This window comes from Sturnus vulgaris, chromosome 31 (assembly GCF_052056855.1).
Source record: "Sturnus vulgaris isolate bStuVul1 chromosome 31, bStuVul1.hap1, whole genome shotgun sequence".
NCBI lineage: Eukaryota > Metazoa > Chordata > Aves > Passeriformes > Sturnidae > Sturnus > Sturnus vulgaris.
In genome coordinates this window covers 3,825,555-3,853,524 of record NC_142273.1, presented here as the reverse complement: position 1 = coordinate 3,853,524, position 27,970 = coordinate 3,825,555, and the positions used below count along the sequence as shown (strand labels likewise).

General features: G+C 65.2%; 7 protein-coding genes across 12 annotated transcripts; 3 read left to right on the top strand and 4 right to left on the bottom strand.

The window, feature by feature from the left end:
- Positions 1 to 251: 251 nt before the first annotated feature.
- Positions 252 to 9,232, bottom strand: CRTC2 (CREB regulated transcription coactivator 2). 3 transcript variants are annotated; one of them, XM_088154695.1, is made up of 14 exons: positions 8,891 to 9,232; positions 6,498 to 6,599; positions 6,265 to 6,375; positions 6,097 to 6,158; positions 5,690 to 5,758; positions 5,110 to 5,213; positions 4,985 to 5,014; positions 4,794 to 4,873; positions 4,654 to 4,703; positions 4,288 to 4,532; positions 3,242 to 3,666; positions 2,394 to 2,597; positions 1,882 to 2,059; positions 252 to 1,624 (listed from the first exon to the last, which is right to left on the bottom strand). In XM_088154695.1, exons 1-14 carry the CDS (start codon positions 9,059 to 9,061, stop codon positions 1,404 to 1,406), a joined length of 2,052 nt encoding a protein of 683 aa, XP_088010821.1. In that variant the 5' UTR covers positions 9,062 to 9,232; the 3' UTR covers positions 252 to 1,403. The 3 variants fall into 3 exon arrangements, with proteins under 3 accessions (XP_088010821.1, XP_088010822.1, XP_088010823.1); XM_088154696.1 differs by lacking the exon at positions 3,242 to 3,666; XM_088154697.1 differs by lacking the exons at positions 252 to 1,624; positions 1,882 to 2,059; positions 2,394 to 2,597 and having other exon boundaries at positions 2,623 to 3,666.
- Positions 9,233 to 9,534: 302 nt separating this feature from the next.
- Positions 9,535 to 12,546, bottom strand: SLC39A1 (solute carrier family 39 member 1). The gene is made up of 4 exons (XM_014891265.2): positions 12,340 to 12,546; positions 11,574 to 11,801; positions 11,047 to 11,177; positions 9,535 to 10,608 (listed from the first exon to the last, which is right to left on the bottom strand). Exons 2-4 carry the CDS (start codon positions 11,728 to 11,730, stop codon positions 9,955 to 9,957), a joined length of 942 nt encoding a protein of 313 aa, XP_014746751.2. The 5' UTR covers positions 11,731 to 11,801; positions 12,340 to 12,546; the 3' UTR covers positions 9,535 to 9,954.
- Positions 12,065 to 14,699, top strand: CREB3L4 (cAMP responsive element binding protein 3 like 4). Its single transcript, XM_014891267.2, has 9 exons — positions 12,065 to 12,409; positions 12,818 to 13,159; positions 13,255 to 13,458; positions 13,541 to 13,618; positions 13,687 to 13,793; positions 13,937 to 14,005; positions 14,117 to 14,192; positions 14,275 to 14,365; positions 14,449 to 14,699. The coding sequence occupies exons 1-9, from the start codon at positions 12,065 to 12,067 to the stop codon at positions 14,664 to 14,666; spliced, it is 1,530 nt and encodes a 509-aa protein (XP_014746753.2). The 3' UTR covers positions 14,667 to 14,699.
- An 88-nt stretch (positions 14,700 to 14,787) lies between these two features.
- JTB (jumping translocation breakpoint) lies at positions 14,788 to 16,688 on the bottom strand. 2 transcript variants are annotated; one of them, XM_014891268.2, is made up of 5 exons: positions 16,262 to 16,688; positions 16,128 to 16,174; positions 15,822 to 15,907; positions 15,662 to 15,741; positions 14,788 to 15,368 (listed from the first exon to the last, which is right to left on the bottom strand). In XM_014891268.2, exons 1-5 carry the CDS (start codon positions 16,321 to 16,323, stop codon positions 15,212 to 15,214), a joined length of 432 nt encoding a protein of 143 aa, XP_014746754.2. In that variant the 5' UTR covers positions 16,324 to 16,688; the 3' UTR covers positions 14,788 to 15,211. The 2 variants fall into 2 exon arrangements, with proteins under 2 accessions (XP_014746754.2, XP_088010825.1); XM_088154699.1 differs by having other exon boundaries at positions 15,229 to 15,741.
- A 150-nt stretch (positions 16,689 to 16,838) lies between these two features.
- RAB13 (RAB13, member RAS oncogene family) lies at positions 16,839 to 19,377 on the bottom strand. Its single transcript, XM_014891300.2, has 8 exons — positions 19,003 to 19,377; positions 18,192 to 18,252; positions 18,043 to 18,103; positions 17,858 to 17,935; positions 17,686 to 17,775; positions 17,272 to 17,337; positions 17,132 to 17,182; positions 16,839 to 17,051 (listed from the first exon to the last, which is right to left on the bottom strand). Exons 1-8 carry the CDS (start codon positions 19,124 to 19,126, stop codon positions 16,974 to 16,976), a joined length of 609 nt encoding a protein of 202 aa, XP_014746786.1. The 5' UTR covers positions 19,127 to 19,377; the 3' UTR covers positions 16,839 to 16,973.
- A 150-nt stretch (positions 19,378 to 19,527) lies between these two features.
- Positions 19,528 to 20,874, top strand: RPS27 (ribosomal protein S27). The gene is made up of 4 exons (XM_014891301.2): positions 19,528 to 19,669; positions 19,927 to 20,035; positions 20,296 to 20,406; positions 20,753 to 20,874. The coding sequence occupies exons 1-4, from the start codon at positions 19,664 to 19,666 to the stop codon at positions 20,779 to 20,781; spliced, it is 255 nt and encodes an 84-aa protein (XP_014746787.1). The 5' UTR covers positions 19,528 to 19,663; the 3' UTR covers positions 20,782 to 20,874.
- Positions 20,875 to 21,319: 445 nt separating this feature from the next.
- Positions 21,320 to 26,391, top strand: LOC106862353 (cathepsin S-like). Of its 3 annotated transcripts, XR_015798635.1 has the most exons (9): positions 21,320 to 21,523; positions 21,968 to 22,094; positions 22,393 to 22,512; positions 22,895 to 23,050; positions 23,129 to 23,353; positions 24,625 to 24,790; positions 25,036 to 25,138; positions 25,522 to 25,898; positions 26,156 to 26,391. XR_015798635.1 is itself a non-coding variant. In XM_088154698.1 (8 exons), exons 2-8 carry the CDS (start codon positions 21,969 to 21,971, stop codon positions 25,619 to 25,621), a joined length of 996 nt encoding a protein of 331 aa, XP_088010824.1. In that variant the 5' UTR covers positions 21,320 to 21,523; position 21,968; the 3' UTR covers positions 25,622 to 26,391. The 3 variants fall into 3 exon arrangements, 2 of the variants coding, with proteins under 2 accessions (XP_088010824.1, XP_014746796.2); XM_088154698.1 differs by having other exon boundaries at positions 25,522 to 26,391; XM_014891310.2 differs by having other exon boundaries at positions 21,341 to 21,523; positions 21,902 to 22,094; positions 25,522 to 26,391.
- The last annotated feature ends 1,579 nt before the right edge of the window (positions 26,392 to 27,970 follow it).

Genomic DNA, 27,970 nt, shown 5'->3' with positions numbered 1-27,970 from the left:
GCGCCCCCTGCCGGCCCGGAGGACTCGGCAAGCCGCCGGGGGACACCGCCCCCCCCCCCAGGACCCCCGAAATCCCCCCCAGGACCCTCCAGATCGCATAGAAACTGCCAGAACCCGCAGGAGACCCCTCCGACCCTCCTCAGAAAACTCAAGGAGCTTCCAAGGAATGTGGGGGACCCCTTGCCGGAGGAGCTGAACCCCCCCCCCTCGGAACCCCCCGCTAAATCAACCACACACTGGCACGGGGGGGATTTAATTAACATAGAATATATTTTAAAAAATAATAATAATAATAAATCACTCTGGCTCCCTCCGGGGGGGGCCCAGGGCCCCCCACCCGCGGACGGGCCCCCCCCGTGCTCCCTCGGGAGGGCAATTTTGGGGGGGGGGCAAAGTTACAAGTGCTTTCTACACGTCCCCGGCAGCTGGGTAATTTGGGGGGGGGGAGGGAAGGCTGGGGGTACATAATGGGGGGGAGCGGGATTTCTCCTTAAACATGATGATTAGCCGGAAAAATGATAAAGTAAAAGGCAGAAGCGGCCCCCCCAGCCCCCCCGGGGGTCTCTACCTACGGGGTTATGTACAGCCACCCCGGGGGAGGGGGGCCGGGACCCCACGGCCGGGGTTTTTGGGGGGCCGGGGGGTGCCTGGATTGCTCCCCCTCCCCAATTTTTTCCCAGGGTTTTCCCAGGAGAACAGTGCCTGGTCGGGTCTGGGGGTGGGAATTAGGGGAGGGGCGCTGGGTGGAGCCCCCCAGGCTTGGTTTTGGGGGGTGTGGGGTGCCTAGATTGTCTCTCCCTCCCCAATTTTCCCGGCTCCGAGGTGGCCCCGGTGGGGACTGGAGGGGGGGGAACTGGGGGGGGCTCGTGGTGCTGGGGACCCCCCCCCCAGCCTGGCTGGAGTGGGATGGAGCAGAAGGTCCCTTGACAGGAACCCCCTCCCCAATTTTCCCCGCGCTTTCCTGGGACAGCAGTGCCTGGAGGGGCAGTCCCAGAGCGGGAATTGGGGAGGGGTCGTGGCCGAGGGCCCCCCCGGGCTCACTGGACGCAGTCAGAGCCCTTGACAGCAACAGTTGGGAGGGTCCGTGGGGCCGGAGCCCCCCACCCACTTTTTCCAGGGTTTTCCCGGGGGAACAGCAACCGCTGGGGTCTGGAGGTGGGAATTTGGGGAGGGGGGCGTCGCAGCGCTTGGACCCCCCCGGGCTTGCTGGGCCCCTTCCAGCCGCGTTTGGGGCGCCCGGATCGCAGCCCGTGCCCGCCTTTCCCGGGGTATTCCCGGGGTATTCCCGGCGTTTTCCCGGCGTTTTCCCGGCGTTTTCCCGCGGTTTCAGCGGGAGCGCAGCGGGCGGCGGGGCCGGGGGGCGGGGATGGCGGGGGGGGCGCGGCGCCGGGGCCCCCCCGGGCTCACTGCAGGCGGTCGGAGCGGAAGGAATCCTCGACGGCGGGGTCGGTGAGCAGCGCGCAGGGGTCGCTCAGCATGCTCAGCCCGTCCAGCGTCAAGGGCTCGATGCGCAGCTCCTCCTCCAGACCCCCCAGCCCCCCCAGAGACCCCCCCTCCACCTCGAAGCCCGGGACCCCCGCCAGCGCCGTGGCGATCTCCTTCGACAGCCCCGGGGGGGAATCGCCTGCGGGGAAGGGTGAGGGGGGGACACGGGGGTGAGCACGGCCCCGGGATGGCCCAAACACCCCCCCCGTGACACCCTAAGGACCCCCCCGAGCCCCCAGCCCACCCCCCTTGTGCCACCCTACAGAACCCACAGCCCACCCACCCACCTGTGCTACCCCAGGGACCCCCTGGTCCCACCTCAGAGCTCCCCCAGAACACCCCATGGACCCTCTGGTGCCACCCCAGAGCCCCCCAGCTCCCCCACGGAGCCCCCACCTGTGAAGACGATGTTGGGGATGGGGCCGTGGCGGCTGCAGTTGCTCAGGTTTGGGCGGTTCAGGCTGGGGTTGGGGTCGTAGCCCCCCTCGCTCGGGGGGTAACTCAAGGCCCCCAAGTCCTCGGGGAACCCTCCGCTGTTCCCGGGGGGGCTCTCCCCGATCCCGAACTGCTCCAGCTGCGGGGAGGGGCACATGAGGAGAGACCCCTACAGAGGGTCCCCTGTCCCCATATCCCCACAGAGGGTCTCCACCCCCATGGCCCCATGCAGGGTCCCCTGACCCCATGTCCCACCTGTAAAGGACCCTCCTGAAGGGTCCCCAACCCCATGGCCCCATGCAGGGTCCCTATCCCCATATCCCCCCAGAGGGGTCCCTGTCCCCATGTCCCCCCAGAGGGGTCCTTGTCCCCATCCCCATTCCCATCCCCATATCCCCCCAGAGGGGTCCCCATCTCCATCCCCATGTCCCCCCCGAGGGGTCCCCATGTCCCCCCGTGTCCCCCCCACTCACGCTGCCCAGGCCGAAGTCGCCGGGGGGCTGTGCCAGGGGCTGCCCCAGGGCGGTGCCGGGGGGGTAGGGGGGGTTGTAGGGGCGCGGAGGGGGCGCGGGGGCCCGCGGAGGGGGCTGGGAGCCCAGCAGCATTCCCGGCTGGCCGTAGGGGTACGGCGGCAGCCGCTGCTCCGCCGGCAGCTTGCTGGTGTCCAGGGGGACGCCCTGCAGAGACAGAGGGGAGGGGGAGATCAGTGCTGGACCCCCGAGAGTGGGGGGCTCCCCCAGCCCCCCCGGCACCGGCAGTGGGAGGGGTCCCTGAGACCCCCGGACTCACGGGGCCACGGTGGCACCCGGACCCAGGGCGGGCTGGGGTCCCCTCTGAGGGGAGGGGGGGGCCTGGGAGGGACACGGGGGTCCCCCCCCAAAAAATGGCCCTGAGCACGGGAGGGGGTGGGGGTGACGGGGGGCCCTGGGGTGTGGGTGAGATGAGGATGGAAACGAGACGAGAAGTGAAGGGGAGGAGGAGCGGAGAGGAGGTTGAGGACAAGCAGGACGAGGAGGAGGAGGATGAAGACGAGGAAGAGGACAAAGAACAGATCCAAGACAAGGGCAAGGAGGACAAGGATGGGGAAGAGGAGAAAGAGAAGGAAGAAGAGGAGGAACACAAGAAGGATGAGAAGAAGGAGGACAGGGAAGAGGAAGAGAAGCAGGAGGAAGGGGAGGAAGAGGAGGAGGAAGGGGAAAGGAGGAAAAGGAGAAGGAAGAGAAAGGGGATAAGAAGGAGGAGGAGAAAGGAGGAAAAAGAAGAGGAAGAGGCCGAGGAGGAGGAGGAGGCGGCGGCGCTGGAGCGTGGGGACGATGCGTACCTGGGTGATGGAGGACAATGTGGGTGACATTGTTGGTGAGAACTGTTTGGGGTGCTGCCGTCTGCAGTCGCCGGCCACGGGCAGGGACAGGGGGCTGAGCGGGACCCGCCGGCGCGGCGAGGTGGCCGCGAAGGAGCCTCCCAGCCCCGAGGGCAGGCTGGGGTTGCTGGGCGAGGACTGGAGGGGCTGGCTCCGGGGGGACGTGGGCAGCGAGGGGTTGGAGAGCGAGGAGGACAGGGAGGAAGGCAGGGACTGGTTGGAGAGAGAGGAGGGGATGGAGGAGCTGCTGTGGGAGGATTGGAGCGAGGGGTTGCTGAGGGAGGCCTGGAGAGAGGGGCTGCGCAGGGAGGCCTGGAGGTTGGGATTGCTCAGGGAGGACTGCAAGGACGGGTTACTCAGGGAGCTCTGCAGAGGTGAGGGGAGTCCTGTGGGGACAAAAACAGAGAGCACCGTTACCCCAGCACGGCCCCGAGCCCCGGGACGGCCCGGGCGGGGCTCCCGGGGGATGGAGGGGGATGGAGGAGGAGCGACCAAAACGATGGAGACAGACACAGGGATGGACACACACCCCGGGCAGCAGGACAGCGGCGTGAGGGGGCACTGGGGTGGGAGACGGGCTCCTCCCAGACCCCTGTGAGACCCCTGGCGCTGTCAGACCCCATGGAATGAGAGCCGGGCTCCCCTCAGGCTCCCATGGGACCCACAACGCCATTGGACCCCATAGAGCAGGAGGGTAAGAGGGTGGGAGCTGTGCTCCCCCCCACACACACCCACGGGACCCCCAAATCCATCAGACCCCATCCCCACCCACTCCCAGACTGCCGAGGCTCCATCCCAGACTGGGATTCCTGGAGCTGCCCACTGCTGCCACATCCACCCCAGGACACCACCTGGGGGGGGGGGGGGGGTCTTTGTGTCCCCCCACACTGGCCAGGGATCCCCATCTTTGCTGGACACTGGCTGGAGGCTCCCTGTGTCCCCCACAGCAGTTCCCAGCCCTGGGATCCTCTGTGGCCCCCCGGTGCAGGGAGGGGGTCCCGGCTCACCTGGAGGGTCGTAGCCCAGCCCGACGCCGCCGCTGCCGCTGATGCCCAGGTGGGTCATGGTGGTGGCCAGGTTGGAGGTGCTGCTGCCCCCGCTCAGGGGGGGGTACGGGGCCTCCTCAGGGTCCAGGGGGGTGGGCAGGGGGGACGGGAAGTGCAGCGTGGTCAGGTCGGGCAGGGACCCCCCCGTGTTGAGGGCCGAGGGCATGAGGGGCACGTTGGCAGGTTGATCCGGGGATGGGAATATGCTGGGAGAGGGGGGAGAGACAGGATCAGGGCAGGAGCCCAGTGTCCCCCAGTGTCCCCCTTGCCCACCTTCAGCCCCTCCCTGGGATCCCCCTCCCCATCCCAGCCCCTCCCAGCACTCACTGGATTCCCGGGACCTCGCAGGAGCGTGGCCGGGCCGAGGAGGATGAGAGCTGTGGGATTAAAGTACGGCAATGAGGCCAGGCCAGGCCACAGGGGTGGGGGGCAGCAGGTGGGGGACACGGGGGGACATCCCCACCCACCTTCTTGGTGTCCCAGGGCTTCAGCGAGTGCTTGTTGTCATCGAAGTTCTCTTCGATGGGAGGCACTTGGAAAAGAAACACTGGGAAGGGGACAGGGGGTCAGAGAGAGGAGGGGGACACAGATTCGGGGGGGACATCAGAGCCCCCCGGCACAGAGAACACCTGGGGACACAGCTGGGGGCCAGGCTCACCTTTGCTGTCCGAGTCCCCATCCAGGAAACCTGTGTGGGAGCAGGAGGGTCAGGGGGGGCACAAAGGGGAGGGGGCTGCCCTGGGAGCCCCCCCAGAGCCCTCGGGGGGTGCGGGGGGAGCTCACCAGCACGGCGGCCGGGGGGGGGCCCGGCCTGCGAGGGGCCCAGGTAGGAGTCCTGGGGCGCGGGGTTCATCACACTCGTGTGCAGCGCCGAGTCGGAATTCGTCCTGGAAACGGGGGAGAAGAGCCTGGACCACCCACCCCACTGACAGCCCCCAGCCCCTCCTGCCACTCCTGAGCCCCCTCCCCACAGGGATGCCTCTCCCTGTGCCCCTAAACCGGCTCCACTCCCATCTCCTCCACCACCCTTCAGTGGGGGGGGGAACAATGGGACCCCCTGGGACCCCCCTGGGGACCCTTTAGGAGCTGGGGGCACCGGGATGTTCCCAGTGAGTTGTTCCAAGGAGGAGGAGGGCAGGGAAGGGCTGGGAAAAGGCTGCTGGGGCGAGTGACAAAGAGGGACATTGTTCAGCTGTGGCACAGGGGAGAACAGGGACCCCTCCAGCGGGGGGCCCCGAGGGGGAGTCGGGGGCCACCTCCTCCCCAGGGGGGTCCCCAGGGCCACCTCCTCCCCAGGGGTCCCAAGGAAGGGCTGGAGCCTGGCTTGGGGACAGGGAGAACACGGAATCAAACAATCCATTACCTGTTGAGAGCTGAGGGCAGCCGGAATAAATGTCCTTTTTCCATCGGGAAATTGCTCCAGGGCATGGTCCTGCGGAGGGAGAAAATGAGATCAGGGGAGCCATGGGGGAGGCAGGACACCCCTCAGTGATCCACAACCCCATTCCCTGCCGTGGGACATGGGATGGGGACAGGGCCATGGCTGTCACACCCCATCCTGGGACAGAGCTTGGATTTGTCACCAGTCCCTGTGGATTCCCCTCAGCCAGATCCGTCTTCCTGGGCGAAATTCCTCCTCAAACCCCCACTTTGTGGGACCATCCCAGAATGTGAGAGACCCTCCCCTAGCGCTTCCCTGGAGCCTCTTCCACCCCCAAAACCTCCGGGATGGGACCAGGCAGCCGGGATGCAGGGAAAGCAGGGAATTACCTCCTCCAGCTGGGCTCGGGCGGAGGCGACAGGTACGTGGGTCCATAGGGAGAGCTGTCGATGTGGGGGGCTCGTTAAGGGCCACACGGAGAGTTTGGGGGGGCTCCCAAATGCCTGGGGAAGGGCGGGAGGGCCGGGACAGCGCTGGGGACACGGGACAAAGGATATCTGCCGGACGTAGCGGCGCAGGGGGGACATCATCCGCCGGGGGTCCCGCTGGACACGCTCCACCAGCCCGTGGTGCCGCGTGCTCCGCGTGGAGTCCAGCGGAGACGGACCCTGGGGAGGGGGGGGGGGACAGGTGAGCACACCTGGGAAAGGGCTCAGGACAGAAGAAGGGTGAGCCCAGCCAGGAAAGGGGCTCAGGACCAGCTCCCCCTCGAATCCCCGCCGTGGATCACCTGGAATTCGGGAACGCCGGTGCCGATCTGGTTGACGTTGGGCAGGGAGCCGCTGTAGAAGGGCCCCCGGCTGTGGGCCAGCCGCAGCTTCTGCGCCTGCAGCTGGGGGGGACACGGTGGGGGGACACGTCAGGGGGGCCTTGGGGTGTCCAGGGCCCCTCAAACACAGCCCCCTGGCTCCCCATCCCACACAGCACGGCTCCCCACGGTGATCGGATCCGAACAATCCCGGCGCTCCACAGCGGGATGGGTGAGGGTCAGGATCCCGGAGAGGGGATCCCTGTTCCACATTCCCGGAGCAGAGGCTGAGCCCGGCAGCCCCCGCGTTCTCCCTGTCCCGGACAGGCTCCAGGGCCAGCCCATCCACACGGATCCAGAGGGATTTTCCAGCGGGCACCTCATCCACGCCAAGGCCATCCCGGAGATTCCAGCACGGACGGGGACTCAAGGCCGGGGGAAGGAGTCACAGCAGAGCACAGAGGGAGATAATGGGATCCCAGGAAAACACCCCAGAGCTGGGATCTCACAGCCCCAGGAAAGGGAACAGCCTCCAGCACCCCTCCAGCACCAGAGCATGGCCCAATCCCCTCATCCTGGAGCAGAATTTCCCTGATCAAATGATGATTCTCCACTCCCAATGCGCACTTCCCTGATCTCAACCCATCCCCTTTCCCTCTGGGGGTCCCTGGGTAGATCCAAGAGCTGCTGCCTGGAGAAGCCGCAGGGAAAGAGAAGCTGAAGCCCAGAAAACAGCTGAGAAACGGGAAACACCAAATTCCTGAGCGTTAAAACCATAGAGATCCAGATCCAGAGGGAAAAACAAGGAAAACAACCCAAAAACCGGGAGATTTAGGCAGCAGCTGGCGGGATTAGTGCCCGGAGCTGCGCTGGGGCTTAAGGTCTTGGGATCGCGCTGCGAGCTCCGAGCCAGGATCCCTGCGGGAGCCTGGAATCCGGGAGCAGCTCAGAAACAGCCGGGAAAAACTCCAGGAAGCACGGAGCAAAGCTCGGGGGGCTGCGGGTCCCACACAGACCCCGGAAGAGCCATCCCGGAGAGGGATCGGGGAAGGAATTCCCAGAGGAACGATTCCAGGCAGGGATCAGGACAGTCCCGCTGCCCCTGCTGCACATTAACCAGCTGTTTGCTCTGCAAACACGGCCCATTCCCAAAATCCCCGGGGATGGAAGCACGGCGGAGGATCCGGCCCATTCCCAAACCCTCCAGGATGCTCCACCCCATTCCTGGACTCCCCAGGAACGGACAGAAAGCTCCAGCCCATCCCCAGAATTCTCCAAGGATGTCCCTGTCACTGTGACATCCCAGATGGTCCCCGCAGAGCCGGGGAGCCACGGGACTCTCCAACCCAAAAATTCCCGCTTTTGAAAGCTCTGGATTCCCTGGATCTTCCCAGGGACAGAGCTGCCCCCATCCCCTGGAAGAGCCTTTCCGTGTCCCCCCGAATTCCACACTCTGCATCCTCACTCCTCCATCCCGCAGTTTTGCTGGGAAGGACCAAATTCCACCAAACCCTGGGATCGTGGACACGAAATTCCCACAGGTTTCGGGAGGCAATTCCTGACCAGCTCCTCCCGAAAGCAGGTTTGGATTCCCGGCCTTCCCGAAACCCTGAGATCGCTCCGAGCAGCCCTCGGGACCAGCATTCGCCCTTCCCGGAGCTGCTGGGTGGGAATTATCCCCGATCCCATCCCAGGAGCAGCTCCCAGGATCCAGCCAAGCTCAGCCCGAGCATCTCCCAGGATGAAGCATCCGCCGGATCCCGCAGAATCCGGGAATGATCCCTGGAGTCCCCGGGGACGGGGACAGAGCCCGGAGCTCCGCGGAGGGAACACGAGGTGGGATCCGAAGGATCGGGGATCCTTCCCACCCCAATTCCGGGAGCTGCGCTCGGAAGCGGCGCCGGCACGCGGGACACGCCGGGATCCACCGGGACCCCCACCCTGGAATCCCCTGACCCCCTCCCCAAAATCCTCCCAGCCCCACCAACCCCTCCAACACCCTCCAAACCCTTCAGAGCCCCCCCGTGGACCCTTCTACCCCCAACGCAAATTCTCCAGAGCACCCCTCGACCCCTCAAACTCCCCCCCAACGTCGTCGCAGCCTCCCTAGTCCCCTCTAACCCTCTCGCCAAATTCTTCACAGGCTCCCCCATCCCCTCACGACCCCTCCAGCCTCCCCCACAGCCTCGCCCCCCCGTCCCCTCACGACCCCCCAAATCACGGCCCTCGCCAGCTCCTCGAGACCCTCCTCAGCCCCTCATGATTCCCCCGGCCCCCCCACCCCCTCAGCCCCGGTCCCCCCCAGCCCCTCACGGCTCCTCCGCCCCGGCCCCCCCCCGCCCCGCGGCGCATCCGGCGCGGCGGCCCGTCCTCACCCGTGTGGAGCAGATCTCCATCATGACCTCCTCGAAGGCCGCGGTCTCCTCCGCCTGCCGCTGCTTCTGCAGTGCGATCTTCTCGCTGAACTTGCGCGGGTTGGACGCACCGGCGCCGGCCGAGGGTCCCGCGCCGGGCCCGGGCCCGGCCCCCGCGCCCGCCGCCGCCATCTTCCCCGCTCCACCGCTCCGCCGCCGCCGCTGCGCGCGGCACGCCGGGGTCTGTAGTTCAGCAGGCAGGGCCAACAACAGGGTGGGCTGGGTGTCTGGACTACAACTCCCAGCGGTTTGTGCGGGCGCTATGCAGGGAGTGCTGGGGAATGGAGGCGCCGGGCTACGAGATACTGGGTGGTGAGGGAGGGGGAAACTACAAGCCCCAGAGGCCACCGCGCAGTGAGGGAACGCGGGGAGGGAAAAGGGGCGCGGCCATTGGGAGGGGCGTGGCCTGAGGCTGTGAGGGGAAGGAGGATGGAGGGACCCTGAAATGGGGGAGCTTGGGGGGTACAGAGCACACACCTCCCCTTACCCAAAATTAGCGGGAACCAGACTCCCCCAGCCCATATATCCTGGGGGGTGAGGGGGGAACGCTATGGCACACACCCCAAATTCCATCCATTCCCACCCTCCCCAGGCAGAGGCAGAGCTTTTGGGTTCAGTCCTTTATTTGCTTCATCCGACACCCCCAAATTCGGGGGAGTCCGTAAGGGCACTTGTGGTTATGGGGGGGGGGGGGACACTCACCCCCTCCCGGGCTCCTGAGGGGGGGGGTCACAGCACCGATCCCTTGTGCAGATGGGGAAACTGAGGCACAGCGCTGAGAGAGGCACTTTGGCACTTGGGAAAAGGGGGTGCACGGTGGGATGTGAATTCCAGGAGCGAGAATGGGGGATCCCAGGCCAGGCGCGGTCTCCCCTTGAGGAAGAGGATAGTTTGGAGAGGGAAACTGAGGCACGGGGATGGGAGAGGCACTTTGGCACTTTGGAAAAGAGGATGCAGGGGGACAGATGAATTCCGTGGGATTCTCCGCGGACGTGGATCCCGCGCTGGGGCGGGGGGGGGGAATCTCATCCCTTGACGAAGAGGATGGCGCTGACCAGCGCGAAGCCGGCGAGGATCAGGATGACCTTGGGGATGCGATTTTGGGGCACCCCCAACTCCTGGGGCAGAATCTCCAGGAAGGTGACGAAGAGGAAGGTGCCGGCCGCCAGCCCTTCGAGCACGGCCCGGCACAGGCGCTGCCGCGGGCCCGCGCCCGCCGCCAGCACCGTGCCCACCCCGACGCCCAGTGGGGACATGAGGGCCAGGAGCACGAGGCACGAGGCCACCACGGGCGGCCGCAGGCGGCTCCGCAGCAGCTCCAGCGAGAGCCCGAAGGCCACGGCGCCCTTGTGCAGCAGCAGGGCCAGCAGCACCCTCAGCGCGGCCGCGTCGCCCTCACGCAGCCCCAGCGCCAGCCCCTCCAGCACCGCGTGCAGAGCCAGCGCCAGCGCCAGCGCCCCGGCACGCAGAGCACCGGGACCACCGGCCACCGGCACCGGCGAGCCCACCGAGCCTCCGGGCCCGACGGGCACCGCGGCCTGGATGGAGCCGTTGGGCAGCAGCGCCCGCGATTCTTCGGTGGGCTCCGACAGCTCGCGCTGTGCCAGCGTCACCTGCTCCAGCACCAGCACCAGGAAGAAGCCCATGGCCAGGATGAACTCCGGCAGAGGGAACTGGAGCTGCGGGAAGGGCACGGGTCAGCGGGGAAGGGGAAGCTGTTGGCAGGGGGAGGATCTTTCCATGAGTCATGTGGGACACAAGGGGTTCCTGGTGGCTCTGGGGATGTTGTCACCATTCTGGCTGCTCCACTGGCACCGGTCTGGCCCTGCTGTCCCTGTTTCCACTGTCTCCTCTGTTGTTCCGTCCTCACTGTCGTCACCCCAGCACCTCATTCCATGTCCCCCCTGCAGTGCCCATCCTGTGTCCTTGTCCCATCCTCACTGTCCCCATCCCAGCCACCCCCTCCCGTTTCACCAGCCCCTTTCCCAGTAGCCGCAGCTGCTGACTCTGATCCTGGCGACAGGGACACACGTGGGGACAGGGACACCCGTGGGGACAAGGACACCCATGGGGACAGGTACGGGGACAGGCGCCTGGTGGCGTCCCGGGGGTCTCACCGTGATGCGCAGCCCCTCCAGCGCCGCAGCGATGCTGCCCAGGTAGTCAGGCAGGAGGTCGAGCAGGAAGGTGCCCATGAAAACCCCGCCGGAGAAGCAGCTCACGAGGCTGAGCATGGGGCTGCGGGGGTCTGGGGAGGAAATCGGGGGGCTGAGACCCCAACAAGACCCCTCCCTCAGCCCTGCACCCTGAGAGGCCCCTTGGGGACAGCCCTGAGGTGGGGACAGCTCTGATCCCAGCCTGTTCCAGACCCTAGGGACACCCTCAGACTCCCCAGAACCCTGAGACCCCCAAACTCCATGAGCCCCCCAGACCCCCCCACTACCCAAGACTCCCCAGCCTCTCCCAACTCCACGACCCCCTCAGGGGTCCCCCACACCCCCAAAACCCCTCAGGCCTCCCCCAAATCACTGAGATCCCCCCGCAACCTCCCCAGAACCCTCTGAACCCCTGAGTCCCCCACTCCCCGGGATCTCCCGAACTCCCCGAACCCCTGAGACTCCCCAAGCCCCCTGACCCCCGGTACCGGGGGGCTGTCGGAAGCACCAGAGGGGCGCTAGGCCACAGGCGAGGGGCAGCAGCAGCAGCAGCACCAGCGAGCCCAACTTCACCCCCAGCCCGGGCGGGGGCTGCGAGGCCGCCCCGGGGCTCCAGGCCAGCGCGGCCCCGATGCCGGTGTCCATCGTGCTCCCGGAGCTCAGCGCCCGACGCCGGGGAAGCTCCGAGCCGCGCTGCGCATCCCCGGCAAGCGGGGCTGGAACGGGACGGGCCGGTCAGAGCCGCCCCCCGGCCCCAGTGACTCACCCGGCGCCGACCCCCCCGCCCGGGGCCCCCGGGACACGGACAGGGCGGCGGGGAGGGACCCGGAGTGAGAACAAGGACCGGGACCAGGATCAAGGACCGGGACTGGGATCAAGGACTGGGACTGGGATCAAGGACCAGGACCGGGATCAGGACCCAGGTTTCCTGCACCAGGACCGGAATCAAGGATCGGGAACTGTTTTTTCCGGGACCGGGATGGGGCACTGGAGACCACGGACCGCGTTAGAGATCAAGGACTGCGACCGGGGACCACGACGGAAATCGGGATCAAGGACCGGGACTGGGACCACGACCAAGAACCGAGATTGCGAACCGGGACCGGGATCGGGAGTCAGGGGTCGGCTTTTCCGGGACCAGGATCGGAACTGGGATCGAGGACAGGGACGGAGGGCCGAGACCGAGGACGGGGACGCCCCGTTCCCTCCCGTTCCCTCCCGTTCCCCACGTTCCCCCCGTTCCTCCGCACTCACCCCTCGCCGCATCCCAACCGCGTCCCGGGAACTCCGGGGGGCGGGGCCGGGGCCGCCAGCCCAGCCAATAGTGAGGCGGAATCCCCCGTGGTGTCGCTGATTGACGTGCGCCGCGTCCAATGGAGAGCGAGCGGGGTACGCGCGGCCCCGCGGCCCCGGGAGCGCGCACGTGTCCGCTCGGCCGGGCAGGGCGGGGGAACTCTCCGTGTCCCCGCCGTGTCACTCCCGCACCCCGTTACCGGGAGGATCCCCCCGATCCTGCACTCCCGGACCCCGTTACCGGGGGCATCCCCCCGTTCCTCCGCCCCAGAACTCCGTTACCGGGGGCTGCGGGGGGCACCGCCTCCGGTCCAGAGACACCGGCGGCCGCAGCGGAGCTGCCCCCGGTCCGGCCCCGTTGCCCGGTGCCCCCGCGAGACCCTCCGGGACGTGTACGGGGGCTGCCGCACGCCCCCCGATGCCCCTGGTGCCCCGGTAGGGCGGCCGGAGCCCCGAGCCCCGCTGGGGGAGGGATGATACCGGCCCTTCCCGGCACGGGGCGGGACTTGGCTGGATTCCCCGGGATCCCGGAGATCCTGGTGCCCAGCGCCGGCACCGGGCGGAGGCGGCCGCACCACCGGGGCCCGTGGTGGTGACCCCGAGGAGGGGGCGCAGGGGGTCCATTCCCGGGAGTCGAGGCACGAGGGATCCCGCGGGGGGTCCCCAGGGAATTCCTATGGAGGCACCGGAGCTCCCGGAGCTGGACGGGCCCTTCCCGGATCCCCCCTCGCTCCTGGTGCCGGTACTGGGCTTCCAGACCTTGACACTCCCGGAGGATGATGTGAGTGGGGGTGGAAGCGGCGCGGGTGGGCAGGACCCCCACGGGGACACCGGGATGTCCCGGGGATCCCCTCACGTGTCCCGGTATCCCCGCAGGGCAGCGGAGCCGAGGAGCTGCTGGGGCTGACGGTGAACCCCGACATCGCCTGCGGCCTCGGCACCAGCCCGGAGCCCCCCCGGCCCGACGGGGCCCCCCCGGTGCTGCTGGAGGTGGTCTGTGACCTCAGCACTCCCCTGTACCCCACGCTGCTCCCCGGCATCGAGCTGTGCCCTCACCCCGAGCCCGAGCCCCTGCCCACCGTGAGTCTCTGCACCCCCCCGAGCTCATCCCCGGACCCCCCCAGTTCACCCCCAGAGCCTCCAGTCCATCCCTGTCCCGCAGCTCCGGCTGACGGAGGAGGAGAAGCGGCTGCTGGCGCAGGAGGGGGTGACCCTGCCCGGGGACCTGCCCCTCACCCAGGTGTGTGCGGGGACACGGGGGGTCGGGAGGGGCGGGGGGGGGACAGGAGTGACCCCTCCGTGCCCCAGGCTGAGGAGCGGCTCCTGAAGAAGGTGCGGAGGAAGATCCGGAATAAGCAGTCGGCGCAGGACAGCCGGCGGAGGAAGAAGGAATACCTGGACGGGCTGGAGAGCAGGTGGGACCGGCGTTCCCGTTATCCCGGCATTTCGGTTATCCCGGTGTTCCTGTTATCCCGACCCCTTCCCGATGTTCCCGTTATCCCGACGTGCCCAGGTGTGTCCCCCGTCCCCATCACTGTCCCTGTCTCTGTCCGGGCAGGGCGGCCGCGTGCTCGGCACTGAACCAGGAGCTGCGGAAAAAGGTCCAGGAGCTGGAGAAGAGCAACGGGTGAGCGCGGGGGTGGGCGCGGGGGACACCGGGGTGGGCACGGGGGACACCGGGATGGGGCACCGGGGAGGGACACCGGGATGGGCACGGAGCTGACCCCCGTTCCCGCAGGTCTCTCCTGCGGCAGCTCCAGGCGCTGATCAAGGAAACGTCCACCAAGCCCGCCCAGACCGGCACCTGTGTCCTGGTACGGCCTCTCTGGGACCCTCCCGGGACCCTGCCCCGGCCCCGCTCCGGGGCTCACGGCTCCCATCCCTCTCCTCTCGCAGATCCTGTTTCTGTCGCTGGGGCTGATCCTGCTGCCCAACTCCAGCCCGTTCCGCCGGGGCGGCAGCCCGGACGGCCTCGGACCCACCGGAGGTAACGGGAGCGCCGGGATTAGGGGTAAGGGCAGCTCCCCCTCCCCTCCCCAGCGCTGCCCACCCCATTCCCTGTTCCCGCAGTGATCTCCAGGAACATCCTGACCCGGCGGGAGCCGGAACCGGCCGCAGAATCCCCGTTACCGGAGTGGACGTCGGGGCCAGAGCCGGGATCCAGTGTGGAGGATGGAGCCGGTGGGGAGCCTTGGGATGGGATTCCCGCCCCCCAGAGGGATCCAGGGAGCAATTCCTCCAGGCGGGACGTAGGGACGGGGACACGGGGACGTGGGGATGAGATGTGACTGGGAGACCTCAGGATGGGGGAACACTCCAGAATAAATTCACACTCTGTTTGCACCCCGTGGAATGTCGGGGGATCGGGAATGGGAGGCAACCCCCAAAGGACAAACATTGCAGTGCTGCTCCAGCGACATTAATCAGGATTTATTCCACATTCTGCTCCTGGGGTGGGTTCCCAGGGTAGATCCCAGTGCTGGTGGAAACAGGGATCCCCCCAAAGAAACAAACACAGCATCGCTCCAGGAACGATGGCCAGGATTTATTCCACATCCCTCTCCTGGAGTGGAACCCTGGGGACACCCAGAATGATCCCAGAGCAAATCCCAGTGCTGGGAGGACGGGGATTCCCCCCAAGGGACGAACACAGCTCACTCCGGGAGCAGTGACCAGGATTTATTCCACATCCTGCTCCGGGGGATCCCTTGGATGCTCTCCCAAGGCAGATCCCAGCAGGATTCCAGGTCCGGGCAGCAAGGCAGAGGCTGCTTCTCCTCCGGCCGCTCCGGGTGAGCGGAATTCCCGGCTCCAACCCCTCGGGAGCCTCTGGCTAAATGGACTCGATCTGCTTGCGGACCTTCTCCAGCGCCCGCCGGTCCAGCACGCGTTGCCGCAGCACCACCAGCGCCGCCGCCGCCACCGCCACGCCCAGAGCGGAGCCCACGAAGCGCCAGAACCGCTGCGCCTCCAGCGCGGCCGAGCGGCAGCTGCGGAGCACAGCCCGTGGGAATGCCCGATCCCCCGGGAAGGACCGGCCCCGATCCCCCGGGAAGCACTGGCCCCGATCCCACAGGAGTTTCCAGCCCCGATTCCTCGGGAATTCCCAGTCCCGATTCCTCAGGAATGACCAGTCCCGATCCCCTGGGAGTTCCCAGCCCAGATCCCCCGGTAATTCCCAGTCCCGATAATTTCCAGCCCCGATCCCCCGGTAATTCCCAGTCGCCATCCCCCCGGAATTGCCAGTCCAGATCCCCCCAGGAATTCCCGGCCCCGATCCCACCTCTTGTACTCATCCCGGTGGGACGAGGCGCAGTTGATCCTCTCGATGAAGCCGGTGGAGCCGCAGGCCGGGATCGTCTTCTGCCAACGGGGGAACGGAGGGGTCGGTCAGGGAGAGACCCCCGGGGCAAGGGGGGGGACCCCTGGGGACCCGCACTCACCATCTCGAAGCCGGAGCATCGCGTGCACTCCTGGGCAACCACGAACTGCTCCACTCGCCAGCACGGCGTGGCCACCGCGGGGCTCGCTGCGGGGGAGCGCGTTATGGGGGACCGGACAGAGCCCCAGACGCGAACCAAGACCCTCGATACCGGAGAGATCCCCGCCGTCTCAGCCTCCCAGCCCCGGATCTATCCCGGTCCGAGCCCCCCAGATCCCGGTCTGAGCCCCTCAATCCCGGTCCGAGCCTCCCAGACCCGGCCCGAGCCCCCCGGGACCGTCCCCAACACCGGCCCGGCCCTGCTCACCGGGCCTCTCCTCGCTCGCCGCCGCCGCCGCCGCCGCCGCCGCTGGGCTGTGGGCACAGAGGCGCTGCCGTGAGGGCCCCGCACCGGGCCCGCCTCTCCCTCCCTCCTCCCGGTCTCCCCCGGTCCCCGCTCACCGCAGCCCGCCCGGCACCGCGCTCAGCACCGCCAGCAGCACCGCGAGGCCGCCAGGCCCCATCGGGGAGCCGGGATCCGCCGAAAATCCCCAGGAACCCCCGCGATCCTCCGGGAACTACCGGGCCCGGCCCCGCCGCGACGGCGGCGCCGCCATGTTGGAAGTGCCGGGGGTACCGGAACGGGATGGGCGGGGCCTGGCGGGGGCGCCGGGCTCAGCCAATGGGAAAGAGGGGCGGGGCTTGAAGGGAGCAAAGGGGCGTGGATTGAACTTTATGGGCGTGGTTATGCTTAATTGAGGCGTGGCTTATATTTAATTAGGAGCGTGGTTTATGTTTAATTAGGGGTGGAAATATGCAGGATATAGGGGCGTGATTATAAGAGTGGGCGTGGTACTGGGCCAAGTTTGGAGCTGTGGGCGTGCGCTCTTCGCCGCTCGTCCCGGTCCCGGTCCCGATCCCGGTCCCGATCCCGACCCCGGTCCCGATACCAATCGCGATCCTGATCCCGACCCTGATCGCGAACCCGACCCGGTTCCGTCCCCTCCAAACCCCCCTCAAAGAGACTCCGGAGCCGGGACAAGGCACAGCGGGGCTTTATGGCACAAGGAAGGGGGAGGGGGGGCAGCCCCAAATCCCCCCCAAATTTCCCCCCAGATCCCTCCGGAGAGGCGCCTGCGCTGCCCCGGGGGGGTCTCGGGGAGGTCCCGAGCCCCTATCCCAGGGAGCATCTCCCGCCGGCCTTTCGGGGGGGCCCGGGCTCCAGCAGGGCCCTGCTGCTGCTGCCGGGGGGCTGCGAACACAGGGGGGGTCAGGGGGGGCGCAGGGGGTCCCTCGCCTGCCCCCTCGCCCTCCAATCCCGGCCCCACTCACGGCTTTCCGGAAGGATTTGTGCAGGATGTCCCGTGCCAGCGTGCGGAAGGCCTGGGGGGGACAGGGGCTGCTCAGGGCGGGGGAAGAGTCCCCCCAAATCTGGGGGTGCAGCCCCTCCGCCCCGGGACTCCCCCCCTCACCTCCTCCACGTTCTCGCTGGACTTGGCGCTGGTCTCGAAGAAGCGAATCCCGTGTTCCTTCGCCAGCTGAGGGACCCCGACCCCCCTGTGATCCCCACGGAGCCCCTCCAGCCCTCTGTGACCCCCCCCCAATCTCACGAAGCCCCCTCCAACCCTCCTGTGACCCCCCTCAGTCCCACAGACAGCCTCGGTCCCACGGAGCCCCCACAGTCCCGGCCCCACGGACAACTCCAGAGCCCCCCAGGATCCCCCAGCCCCCAGAGCCCCCCCAGGACCCCCAGCTCCAGAGCCGCCCCCAGACTCCTTCAGACCCTCCCGCCCCACAGAACTCCCCCAACCCCAGCCCCATGGACCCCTCCAGGCTCCCTCCCAGCCCCACAGAGCCCCCCCGACACCCCCCGAGCCCCCTCCCACCTTCTCGGCCGCGTCCCGCTGCACTTTCCGCCTCCCCTCCATGTCGCACTTGTTGCCCAGGAGGAGCCGCTCGACCCCGGCCGAGGCGTTCTGGGGAGGGGGGGGAAACACGGGCAGGACCCCCACGATCCGACCCCGACCCCCGCCGCACCCCCAAAATCTCCCCACCCACCTCCTTGATGCTTTTCATCCAGTTCTGGATGTTCTCGAAGGATTTCTCGTCCGTGATGTCGTACACCAGGACGATGCCCTGGGGGGATCGGGGGTCAGGGGAGGGCCGGGACCCCCTGCCCGCGGTTTTGGGGTGGGGTCCTCGCCCCCAGGACCCTCCCTGGGGCTGCAGCCCCCTCCCCGTACCACGGCTCCGCGGTAATAGGCCGTGGTGATGGTTTTGAAGCGCTCCTGTCCTGCCGTGTCCCTGCGGAAACGAGGCGGTTTTGGGAATTCTGGGGGGAATTCGGGGGTCTCCCACCCCTCCTCTGACCCCCCTCTCCCTCAAAACTCACCAGACCTGCAGCTTGATCTTCTTCCCATCGATATCCACAGTGCGGATCTTGAAGTCGATCCCTGGGGAAAAGGATGGGGGGCACTGGAAGTGGGGAACGGAACCGGTCCCCTCCCAGTGCTCCCAGTGCTCCCAGTGCCGGCGTCCCGGCGCCCAGTAACCATCTGGCTCCCCGGGAAAGGGAGGGGGCAAAATCCGGGAAGGAGGGGTTCTGGAAGGGGAATCCCGGGGCGTTCCGGGCTGGAGGTTCCTGGGAAGAACCGAGGTCGCGGTGGGACACGGTAGGGTCCCGGTGGGGTCCCTGTGGGTCCCGGTGGGGGGTTCTGGTGAGCTCCAGGGTGGGGACCGCACGGTGAGGGGTCCGGGGGATTTGGGGGTTCCTGCTGAGTCCCAGGACGTCGATCCGGCTGAATCCCGGGATGGCGGCCCCGGTGGGTCCTAGGGAGGGAGTCCCGGTGGGGTCCCGGGGTGGAGGGTTCTGGGAGGGGTCCCGGGGGATTTCAGGGAGGGGGGTCCCGGTGAATCCCGGCTGGGACATCCCGGAGGGGTCCCAGGATGGGGGTCCCAGCAGGAGAGTCCCGGACAATCCCGGTGGGTGCCATTGGGAGGTCCCGGTGAATCCCGGAGCTTCCCAGTTAGGGAGGGTCCCACCGGAGGTTCCTGGGGGGTCTCGGAGAGTCCCAGGTTGGGGGGATCCCATTGGGGGATCCCGGTGGGTCCCGGGTTGGGGGGTCCCGGTGAATCCCGGTGGGTCCAAGTTGGGGGGGGGGTCCCGGGGGAGGGTCCCGGGGGGTTCCCGGGGTCCCACTCACCGATGGTGGAGATGTAGGTGCTGCTGAAGTTGTCCTCGGCGAAGCGGATGACGAGGCACGTCTTGCCCACGCCGCTGTCCCCGATCAGCAGCAGCTTGAAGAGGTGGTCGTAGGCCTTGGCCATGGCCCCCGCCGCCGCCCGCCGCCACCGGGACCGGCCCGGCCCCCCGGGCGGGGCCTGCCTGCGGCCCCACCCTCCGCCGTGACGCCACGCCCTGGTGACGTCACCCACCGGAATACTATCACGTCACTACACCGAATGCCACGCCCAAAATGACCTTCCCGAGATGGCAGCTGTTTCAAATGACCTTCCCACAATGGTAGACGTGTAACGGCCTCCCCAAGATGGCGGCAAGGCGGGGACCTTCTCAAAATGGCAGAAACAAAAAACGACCATACAGAGAAGGAGGCACCTTCCCAAGTTCCGACAATTAAAACGACCGTCCCAGATGGTCGTAATGAGGAGCTTTCCCCAGGGTGACGAAAACTTTAAAAACCGTCCCAGAAGGCGGCTAAGTGAGCGACCTTCCCAATATGTCGTCAACACCCCCACAGTCCAAAGCTGGCCCCGCCTCACTTCCGCCCCTGGGGCCGCCCCGCAGCGGAAATGGCGTTCCGGGGCTGAACTCGTCCCTTTCCGGCCCCTCACGCCGCTGCCGCCATGCCTGTGAGTGCGGCCCGACCCTGCCCGGGCTCTGCCGCCCCTGAGGGAACCGCGGGACCGCGCCCGGCGGAGCCAGCGAGGGGCGGGAGGGTTCGGGGAAGGCGCAGGGGGGGCGGCGGGGCCGGGGGCGCGAGGGGCGCTGGGGTCGAGGAGACTGAAGGGGGGTGCCCCAAGATGGCGTCAGAGGCGTGAGGGGACGGAGAGGGGAACGGGGGGGATCGCGGTGTCTCCAGGACTGACCGATCGCGGTGTCCCCGCAGCTCGCCAAGGACCTGTTGCACCCCTCTCCCGAGGAGGAGAAGCGCAAGCACAAGAAGAAGCGGCTGGTTCAGAGCCCCAACTCCTATTTCATGGACGTCAAGTGCCCCGGTGGGCACCGAGGGCCTTGCAGGGCCCTTCCCCGTGTCCCTTCGTGTCCCTCCGTGTGTCCCGGTCTTGTCCTCGCTCTCCCGCTGCCCTTCCCTGTGTCCCGCGGTCCCTCCACGTGTTTCCCCTTGTCCCGGTGTCTCTTCGTGCCCTTCCCTGTGTCCCGCCGGGCTCTCCCTCCGTGTGTGTCGCGGTCCCTTTTGGTGTCCCTTCATGTATCCCGGGGTCCCCCGGTGACTAATGTCCTCTGTTGTCCCCCGCAGGTTGTTACAAGATCACCACGGTGTTCAGCCATGCCCAGACCGTGGTGCTCTGCGTGGGCTGCTCCACGGTGCTGTGCCAGCCCACGGGGGGCAAGGCCCGGCTCACCGAGGGTGGGTGACCCGCCAGGGGGTGGAGGGCACCGGGGATGCTCCGTGGGGATGGGAGGGCACTGGGGGGTCTGGGAGGAATTCTGGGACCCCAGGGTGGTGGGGAACAGGGCATGGGGAGGTTGTGGATCCCACTGGAGGGAGTTGGAACCCTGGGAGGAGCTGAGTTCCTCCTTGGGGTAGGGGGGATTTGGGATTTTGGTAAGGGGGTTTGGAGTCCCAGAGAGGGGTTTGGAATTGCTTTGGGAGCCCTCAGCTGCAAAATTCGGGTTGGGAGACCTGGAATTCGCGTTCCCACATGGACACAGAGTCCTTGCAGCATTCCCAGGTTTTGTGTTTGCTCCCCCAGGCTGCTCGTTCCGGCGGAAGCAGCACTGAGCGTGCCGGGATGCCACGGAGACGGGAATTCCACCCAGTCCCTGTAGCCCCCCTCCGCTTCCCACCAATAAATTTTGGATAAAATACCCAAAATGGGCCAGTTCTGGTTCTTGGCTGCAGGGACAGTGGGATTCGGGGATCTGGGGAAGGAATTCCTTCCCCTGGGGTGGGACAAATCTTCGTGTCCCTTGTGGGGACCTTTGGGATACTCCAGCTGGACTCGGTTGGGAATTCCACGTGGATGAACCTTTTCTGTCTGTGGTTTGGCTGGAGTAAGTGGGAATATCCGTGTCTCCCGATCCTAACCTGGATCCTCTTCCCATCCCAATTTTCCCATCTCAGAGGGAATAACCAGGATGATTCCCCCAAGATCGGGGCTGGGTCCTCTCTCCATTCCCACCTGGAACTCCCAAAATCCATCCCGGATTTCTGAGGCGCTGGAAGGACGATCCCCCTCCCTCCCTCCCTCCCTCCCTTCCTCCCTCCCCGCGTGGTTTCCGGGACTCTGGCCCCGCTGCCCACCCCGGATCTGAAGTGAACTCGAAATCGGGGTTTCGGTTCCTCGTTCCCTCATTTCCTGGCTCGTGATTTCTGCCGGCAGCGCCGGTGCCGAGTGCCCCAAATCCTGCAGTGCCAGCCCCAAATCCCGCAGTGCCAGCGCTGGGATCCATCCCTGGCTCTGTCCCTGATCCCCGTCCCCAGCCCCCCCGGTGCTGGAATCCCCCCGGAGCAGCTTCCTGAGGTAATTCGGGTGGGTTGGATGATTTAATCCCCGCCTAGGAGCACTTTGAGGAAGTAGAACTCTGGGACAAGTGGATTTATGGGGATTTGGGGTCTGTCTTATCCCAGATCTCCACTTGGGCTGTGGGATTGCCGGTGTATCCCATTCTGGAGGGCAGTGGTTGGGTAAACTCTGGGAATTTGGGGATTTTCGGGCATGGGTTTGTCCCAGCAGGTGCCAGGAGCGTTCCCCAGGCCAGGGCGGCTCCGATGTGTCCTGGCCTGTCCCTGGACACGGGGCTGGCTCCCGGATTCTCCCCTCCAGGGAATTTGGGGATGCGTGTCCGGGCGGACCAGTGGCATCACCGGGTCACCGGGGTGTTGTCACCTCCCTGCCCAGACCGGATTTGTCACCGAGGGGTCAGTCCCGGCTCCGAGCCCTCACTTCTCCCACTCCGAATCCCAGGATGGAGCCGCTGGCTCCTGTCACCCTCCTGGCCCTGCTGGTGCTGGCACTGGGACACCCTGACCCTGCACTGGACCGACACTGGGAGCTCTGGAAAAAATCCTACGGGAAGAAATATCAGCCCCAGGTGGGAATGAATGTCCTGGGAATGTCACAGGGAGGAGCTGGGGGTGTCCAAGGGATCCTGATGTTTCTTGGGGGTGTCTTGGAATGTGCCAGGAGTGTCCTGGGAATATCCCAGGATTTTTCTGGGGCTCTCCTGGGGGGTGACCCCCGGTCGGAGAAGATCTGATGGCGCTTCCAAGCACGGCCAGTCCCCAGGGATGATCCAAGTGGGGCTCCCAACAGCCTTTACTGGGATGAACTGGGGTGGGATGGCTCCGAGGGGCCATCCTGGCTCTCACAGGGCCCCGATGGAATTCCAGGAGGATTCTCTCCGTCGCCTGACGTGGGAGAAGAACCTGTGGCTGGTGACTCTGCACAACCTGGAGCACTCCCTGGGGCTTCGCTCCTACACGCTGGGCATGAACCACCTGGGAGACATGGTGGGTGCAAGGAGCAGCTTCCAGCCCTCTGGAATTCCGGGATATCGGGGTGGGAGAACTCCTGACATCCCCCTCAGCCCATCCTGAGCAGCCAGGGACATTCCGTCTGGAATTCTGTGAGGAAATCCTTGGGGCGGGATTTGGGGCACTCAAAGCCTTCCTGGTCATTTGGGATATTTATGGATCATCCCTCTTCTATGTCCTAAAGTTTGAGGGGGGTTTAATGACCCAGCATCCAGGGATTTGAGGAGCTGGAGCTGAGCTTTTCCTTTTCTGATGAAAATCTGGAAATACAAGGAGTTGAGGATCCCCCAAACCCGAAGCTCTCAGGTGGGGTTCCCAGAGAGCTGGAATCACCCTCTGCGATTTTCCTCCCCTCCAGACCAGCGAGGAGGTGGCGGCGTCGCTGACGGGGCTCCAGGCTCGTCCTCGCCGCCGTGGGAATTCCGCATTCCAGCCCCGATCCCGGCCGGTCGGTGACATCCCGGAGGCGCTGGACTGGCGGGACAAAGGCTGCGTGACCGAGGTGAAGAACCAGGTGAGGTGCAGAGCCAGGTGAGCCTTGCCCCGGGCTGCTGCTGGCTCAGCTCCCGAGCCTCTCCCGGCTCCTTCCCAGGGCGCCTGCGGAGCCTGCTGGGCTTTCAGCGCCGTGGGAGCTCTGGAAGCGCAGGTGAAGCTGAAAACCGGGAATTTGGTGTCGCTGAGCGCCCAGAACCTGGTGGATTGCTCCGGGATGTACGGGAACAAGGGCTGTGCCGGGGGGTTCATGACGGAGGCGTTCCAGTACATCATCGACAACGGCGGCATCGAGTCCGAGGCGTCCTATCCCTACACGGCTCAGGTGGCAAATCTGGAAAAACTGTTTTCCGTGAAAACGTGTGGAAACACCTCGGCAGCTCGCCCTGGTCCTGTTCTCCTTCCTCCTCTCCCATCCAATTCCCCCTGTCACCTTTTCCTGGTGGATCCAAACCCATCTCAGGAACTTTGGGATTATTTTGAGGGGAGTGACTGGACCAGGAGCTGGAATTCCTACCTGGTTATTTCACCATTTCTTAGGCAACGAGCTGGAGGGGAGGGAAAAATGGGTCAGGAGGCTCCTGAAAACACAATCCTGGGAAATGGGTCAGAGCAACAACAGCTGGAGCCAAGAAAAAGTGGGATTTAACTCTCCAAACGTGGAGCTGCAGAGGGATCCTGAGGGAATGAGAAGCATCTGTGGGTAGGGAGGATGAGGATGGAGACTCCAGGGAAAGTGAGGATGAGGATGGAGGATCTAGGGGTGAGGAGGATGAGGATGGAGGCTTGTACTGGTTTAGTTGGGATTGGGAACCAATAGTTGGGCTTTTTGTGCTGTTTTTGAGGAAAAAGGGCTGAGAATCCTGTGGGAAACGAACCAACCCGAGGACAGGGAAGTGCAGGGCTGGAGGGGCCCGGGTGGGCATCTGGGAATGCTCTGGATCCTGCTGGTTCATTCCTGATCCCATTGGCTCATTCCCATTTCCACCCAGTTCATTCCCAAATCCCCCAGGCTCATTCCCATTTCCCATTCCTGTTCCACATTCCCATTCCCCATTCCCGTTCCCATTTCCCTTTCCTGTTCCCCATTCCCGTTCCCATTTCCCTTTCCTGTTCCCCATTCCTGTTCCCATTTCCCATTCCTGTTTCCTCTTGTCTCATTCCCATTTCCCATCCCCATTGCCGTTCCCCATTTCCCATTTCCATTTCCCATTCCTGTTCCCATTCCCCATTTCCCATCCCCATTCCCCATTCTCATTCCCATTCCTGTTCCCGTTCCCCATTTCCCATTCCCCTTCCCCTTCCCCATTCCCCATTCCCCATTCCCGTTCCCCTTGTCCCATTCCTGTTCCCGTTTCCCATTCCCCATTCCCCATCCCCATTCCCCATTTCCATTCCCCATTCCCCATCCCCATCCCCATTTCCCATTCCCCATTTCCCATTCCCCATTTCCCATTCCCCATTCCCCATTCCCCATTCCCATTCCCGTTCCCCTTGTCCCATTCCTGTTCCCGTTCCCCATTTCCCATTCCCATCCCCATTCCCCATCCCCATTTCCATTCCCCATTCCCATTCCCCATTCCCGTTTCCCAGCAGAACGGGACGTGCCATTACAACGCCTCAGCCCGCGCCGCCTCCTGCTCCCGGTTCCTGGAGCTGCCCCAGGGCGACGAGGCCGCTCTCAGGGAGGCCGTGGCCACCGTGGGCCCCGTGGCCGTGGCCATCGATGCCACCCGGCCCAGCTTCTTCCTGTACCACTCTGGTGAGGGCTCCAGATGGGAATTGGGTGGGATTTGGGAAATTGGGGGTGAATTCCTGGAGGGAGGCTGGGATGGGATGGCTTTGAGGTCCTTGGGGCTCTTCCCACCTTCCTCCAATCTGTCACCCCGGAACCCTCCCTCGTTGGGAGGAAACCTTTGGAATTCGGGTGGGATTTGGGAGGCTGGGGGTGGATTCCTGGAGGGAAGCTGGGATCGATTGGAATTCCGGGATTTTTTCCCTCCCCAGGGGTGTTTGATGACCCCCAGTGCTCACAGGAGGTGAACCACGGGGTGCTGGTGGTGGGATACGGCTCCCTGGACAACAAGGAATACTGGCTGGTGAAGAACAGGTAAACCCTGGGCATCCACAGGGAATCCCAGGACATTCCTGGCTGGGAGGGGCCCACAAGGATCAGAGTCCAATTCCCAGCCCTGGAATCCCACAAACTCCCACCTTGTCCCTCAGGGCCTTGCCCAGGTGCTCCTTGGCCCGTGGAAGGGTTGGAATGATGATCCATGAGGTCCATTCCAGCCCAACCCTCTCCATAATTCCATGATTTCCTGCTCGGAGCTGCCCAAATCCATGCGGATGTGGCACTTGGGGACAGTTGGAATTTGTGGATTCCCAAGGCCTTTTCCAGCCCCAAGGGCTCCATGAACTGCAGGATTCTGGCACCTGCTCCTTTAGGAACAAGCACTGAGCTTTCCCTGTGTCTTTTCCCCGTTCCCGAAGCTGGGGTGTGTGGTTTGGAGACTCGGGATACATCCGGATGGCCCGGAACGCCTCCAACCTCTGCGGCATCGCCAGCTACGCCTCCTACCCGCTGATCTGAGCCGACCCAGCACCTCCCCAAGGCTCCCCTTCCCATGGATTCCATCCCAGCAGGGATTCTTCCCCTCCCAGGGTCCCTTCCCAGCGCCGGTGGTTGGATCCATGGGCTGGGAGGGAATGCTGGGAGTGGGAATGTCGTTGATAGGCATGCAGGGAATTCTTTTTTTTGGGGGGTGGTTCGGGAGTAAAATTGCGATTCCTGCAGGGATTGGCCACAGGGATAAGAGGGATCAGGTACCAGGATCACAGGGTTTGGATACAGGGATCACTGGGATTGAGTGCTGGGATCACTGGAATCACTGGGATCACTGGGATTTAGTGCTGGAATCACTGGGGTCACCGGGATCACTGAGATCAGGTTCCAGGATCACTGGGATCACTGGGATTTAGTGCTGGGATCACTGAGATCACTGGGATCGGGTACCAAGATCACTGGGATCGGGTACCAGGATCACTGGGATCATTGAGATTGGGTGCTGGGATCACTGGGATCACTGGGATGGGGTACCAGGATCACTGGGATCACTGGGATTAGGTGCTGGGATCACTGGGATCACTGGGATTGGGTGCTAGGATCACTGGGATCACTGGGGTCGGGTACCAGGATCACTGGGATCACTGGGATTAGGTGCTGGGATCACTGGGATGGCGGGGTCCTCCCTCCGGAGCTGCTGCGATGCCGGACACCGATTTCTCTCCGTGTGACGCTGCTGGAATTGCGGATATTCCATGGAAAATAAAAGATTGCATTTTGCTGGCTCAAAGTTCCAATATTTGGGTGCGAACGTTTGGAGATAATCCCAAAAAAATCCCAATATTTGGTGGCTCCGGGCCACCCCAGAGCCAAGAATTCCGTGTTGGTGGCTGGAGATCCAGAGGGAACAGTGTCCCTTTGTCCCCGGGCTGGAATTCCTCGCCCCCGGATCCCACCCCTCACTTGCCGGTGGGATCCGGGACTTCCTGGGAATGGACGGGAGCGGAGCTCCGGGAATCTCCTCACCGGGATGAGGGGTAAGGATGATCCCACCGGGATCTGGCTCCTGGTGCCACTCCCACGGGATTTCGGACGGGTAAAGGGCGGAGGTGGCTCCTTCCTTGGGATTTAGGGCAGGTTTTGTTGGGAAAAGGAGTTGTCCCTGTTGTATCCCAAATCCTGGCACCAGGAATGCTGGTCCTGGATTTCGGGAGGTGGAGCTGTGGGGGCGAGCAGGATGAGACCCCCTGGTGAGGGGGAGCCAGTTCCAGAATCCCCTTGGAAATCATGGAATGGCTCACGTTGGAAAAGACCTCGGGAGTCTCTGACTCCACCTGGGATATTTTCCGGCATTTTGGGGGCTCGGCTCTTTGGAGTTTTTGTCCCGCCGTGGAATCGCTGCTTGGGTTTGGGAAAGGACCCCAAGGTCCCATTCCAGCCGCCGTTCAGGAACTTAAACCCCAACTTCCCAAATCCCACCCTAATTCCAAAGGTTTGTGCACACAAGCACGGCGGGGAGGGCCCCGGGGCGGACCCACAGAACCAGGAAACGCGGAGCCAAAACTTTAACCCCAAAACCTTGGGGAAAGGCTCAATCCCTGCCCTGGAGCCTGAGACCCCCCCCCGCCCCCAGGAAATCCCTGGAGAAATTCGGGAGCGCTCAGGATTGGGGCAGTGTCACCTCCTGGCACCTCCCGAATCCCGCGCAAAGGTCCCCGTTCCGCCCGATTGTTTAAACAAACGCATTCCCGGAGAGGGACAAATCCTCGGGAATACCCAGCAGGAACACGGAGCCCGAGGGCCGCGTGGCTCCGGGCTGGGGAATTTGGGATTTTCCGGGGGTTTCTCCCCGCCCCGGGACACCCCAGCCGAGGCTGCGGGAGCTCTCCGCGCTCCCGGAGCTTTTCCTTCTCCCGGATATTCCTGCTAGGTGGGAATTGCTTCCCCCCGGGGGTGCTGAGAGCCCGCAGGTGCCTCCGGAGCGGGATGGAGCCGATCCAGCCGGGATTGACTCTTTCCATGCTGGCTTCTCCTAGGAAATGAAATCCCGCCTGGATCCGGCTGTGCTGGAATTGTCCAAGGTGTGTGATCCGTCCGGAACCGGGACAAGGTGGGGATGGGGGGGGGCAGCCCCGTGGATTTGGGATTCAACCCCATGGATTTGGGATTCAGCCCCATGGATGCCGTGTTCTGCCGGCACGGGATGGAAAAGTGGGAATACTCCAGGGGGGAGAAGGAATTCTTGCCTTTGGGGCAGGGAAACTGAGGCACGGAGTCACCCCCCCCCCCCCCCCCCAACGCTGCCCTGCGGCGCTTTGGGGGTGCCCAGCCCCTCCCCACCGCTGAATTATCCATAAATCCCATGGGAACGATCTC

What these genes read in the sequence shown, in the direction of transcription:
- CRTC2 (XM_088154697.1), bottom strand. Translation starts at nt 9,061, where the DNA reads ATGGCGGCGGCGGGCGCGGGGGCCGGGCCCGGGCCCGGCGCGGGACCC. An exon ending in CCGGCGTTCCCGAATTCCAG is followed by an intron (nt 6,376 to 6,497) that starts GTGATCCACGGC and finishes CCCCCTCCCCAG; the next exon opens with GGTCCGTCTCCGCTGGACTC. An exon ending in TGCGCCGCTACGTCCGGCAG is followed by an intron (nt 6,159 to 6,264) that starts ATATCCTTTGTC and finishes CGAGCCCCCCAC; the next exon opens with ATCGACAGCTCTCCCTATGG.
- SLC39A1 (XM_014891265.2), bottom strand. Translation starts at nt 11,730, where the DNA reads ATGGACACCGGCATCGGGGCCGCGCTGGCCTGGAGCCCCGGGGCGGCC. An exon ending in GTGCTTCCGACAGCCCCCCG is followed by an intron (nt 11,178 to 11,573) that starts GTACCGGGGGTC and finishes TTTCCTCCCCAG; the next exon opens with ACCCCCGCAGCCCCATGCTC. An exon ending in TGGAGGGGCTGCGCATCACG is followed by an intron (nt 10,609 to 11,046) that starts GTGAGACCCCCG and finishes CCCTTCCCGCAG; the next exon opens with CTCCAGTTCCCTCTGCCGGA.
- CREB3L4 (XM_014891267.2), top strand. Translation starts at nt 12,065, where the DNA reads ATGGGGCACTGGAGACCACGGACCGCGTTAGAGATCAAGGACTGCGAC. An exon ending in GGCCGCCAGCCCAGCCAATA is followed by an intron (nt 12,410 to 12,817) that starts GTGAGGCGGAAT and finishes GTGCCCCGGTAG; the next exon opens with GGCGGCCGGAGCCCCGAGCC. An exon ending in GAGCTGGAGAAGAGCAACGG is followed by an intron (nt 14,006 to 14,116) that starts GTGAGCGCGGGG and finishes CCGTTCCCGCAG; the next exon opens with GTCTCTCCTGCGGCAGCTCC.
- JTB (XM_088154699.1), bottom strand. Translation starts at nt 16,323, where the DNA reads ATGGGGCCTGGCGGCCTCGCGGTGCTGCTGGCGGTGCTGAGCGCGGTG. An exon ending in GCGGTGCCGGGCGGGCTGCG is followed by an intron (nt 16,175 to 16,261) that starts GTGAGCGGGGAC and finishes CTGTGCCCACAG; the next exon opens with CCCAGCGGCGGCGGCGGCGG. An exon ending in GATGCTCCGGCTTCGAGATG is followed by an intron (nt 15,742 to 15,821) that starts GTGAGTGCGGGT and finishes CCCCGTTGGCAG; the next exon opens with AAGACGATCCCGGCCTGCGG.
- RAB13 (XM_014891300.2), bottom strand. Translation starts at nt 19,126, where the DNA reads ATGGCCAAGGCCTACGACCACCTCTTCAAGCTGCTGCTGATCGGGGAC. An exon ending in AAGATCAAGCTGCAGGTCTG is followed by an intron (nt 18,104 to 18,191) that starts GTGAGTTTTGAG and finishes TCGTTTCCGCAG; the next exon opens with GGACACGGCAGGACAGGAGC. An exon ending in GGATGAAAAGCATCAAGGAG is followed by an intron (nt 17,776 to 17,857) that starts GTGGGTGGGGAG and finishes CCCCCTCCCCAG; the next exon opens with AACGCCTCGGCCGGGGTCGA.
- RPS27 (XM_014891301.2), top strand. An exon ending in CATGGACGTCAAGTGCCCCG is followed by an intron (nt 20,036 to 20,295) that starts GTGGGCACCGAG and finishes TGTCCCCCGCAG; the next exon opens with GTTGTTACAAGATCACCACG. An exon ending in CAAGGCCCGGCTCACCGAGG is followed by an intron (nt 20,407 to 20,752) that starts GTGGGTGACCCG and finishes TTGCTCCCCCAG; the next exon opens with GCTGCTCGTTCCGGCGGAAG.
- LOC106862353 (XM_088154698.1), top strand. Translation starts at nt 21,969, where the DNA reads ATGGAGCCGCTGGCTCCTGTCACCCTCCTGGCCCTGCTGGTGCTGGCA. An exon ending in GGAAGAAATATCAGCCCCAG is followed by an intron (nt 22,095 to 22,392) that starts GTGGGAATGAAT and finishes ATGGAATTCCAG; the next exon opens with GAGGATTCTCTCCGTCGCCT. An exon ending in TGAACCACCTGGGAGACATG is followed by an intron (nt 22,513 to 22,894) that starts GTGGGTGCAAGG and finishes CCTCCCCTCCAG; the next exon opens with ACCAGCGAGGAGGTGGCGGC.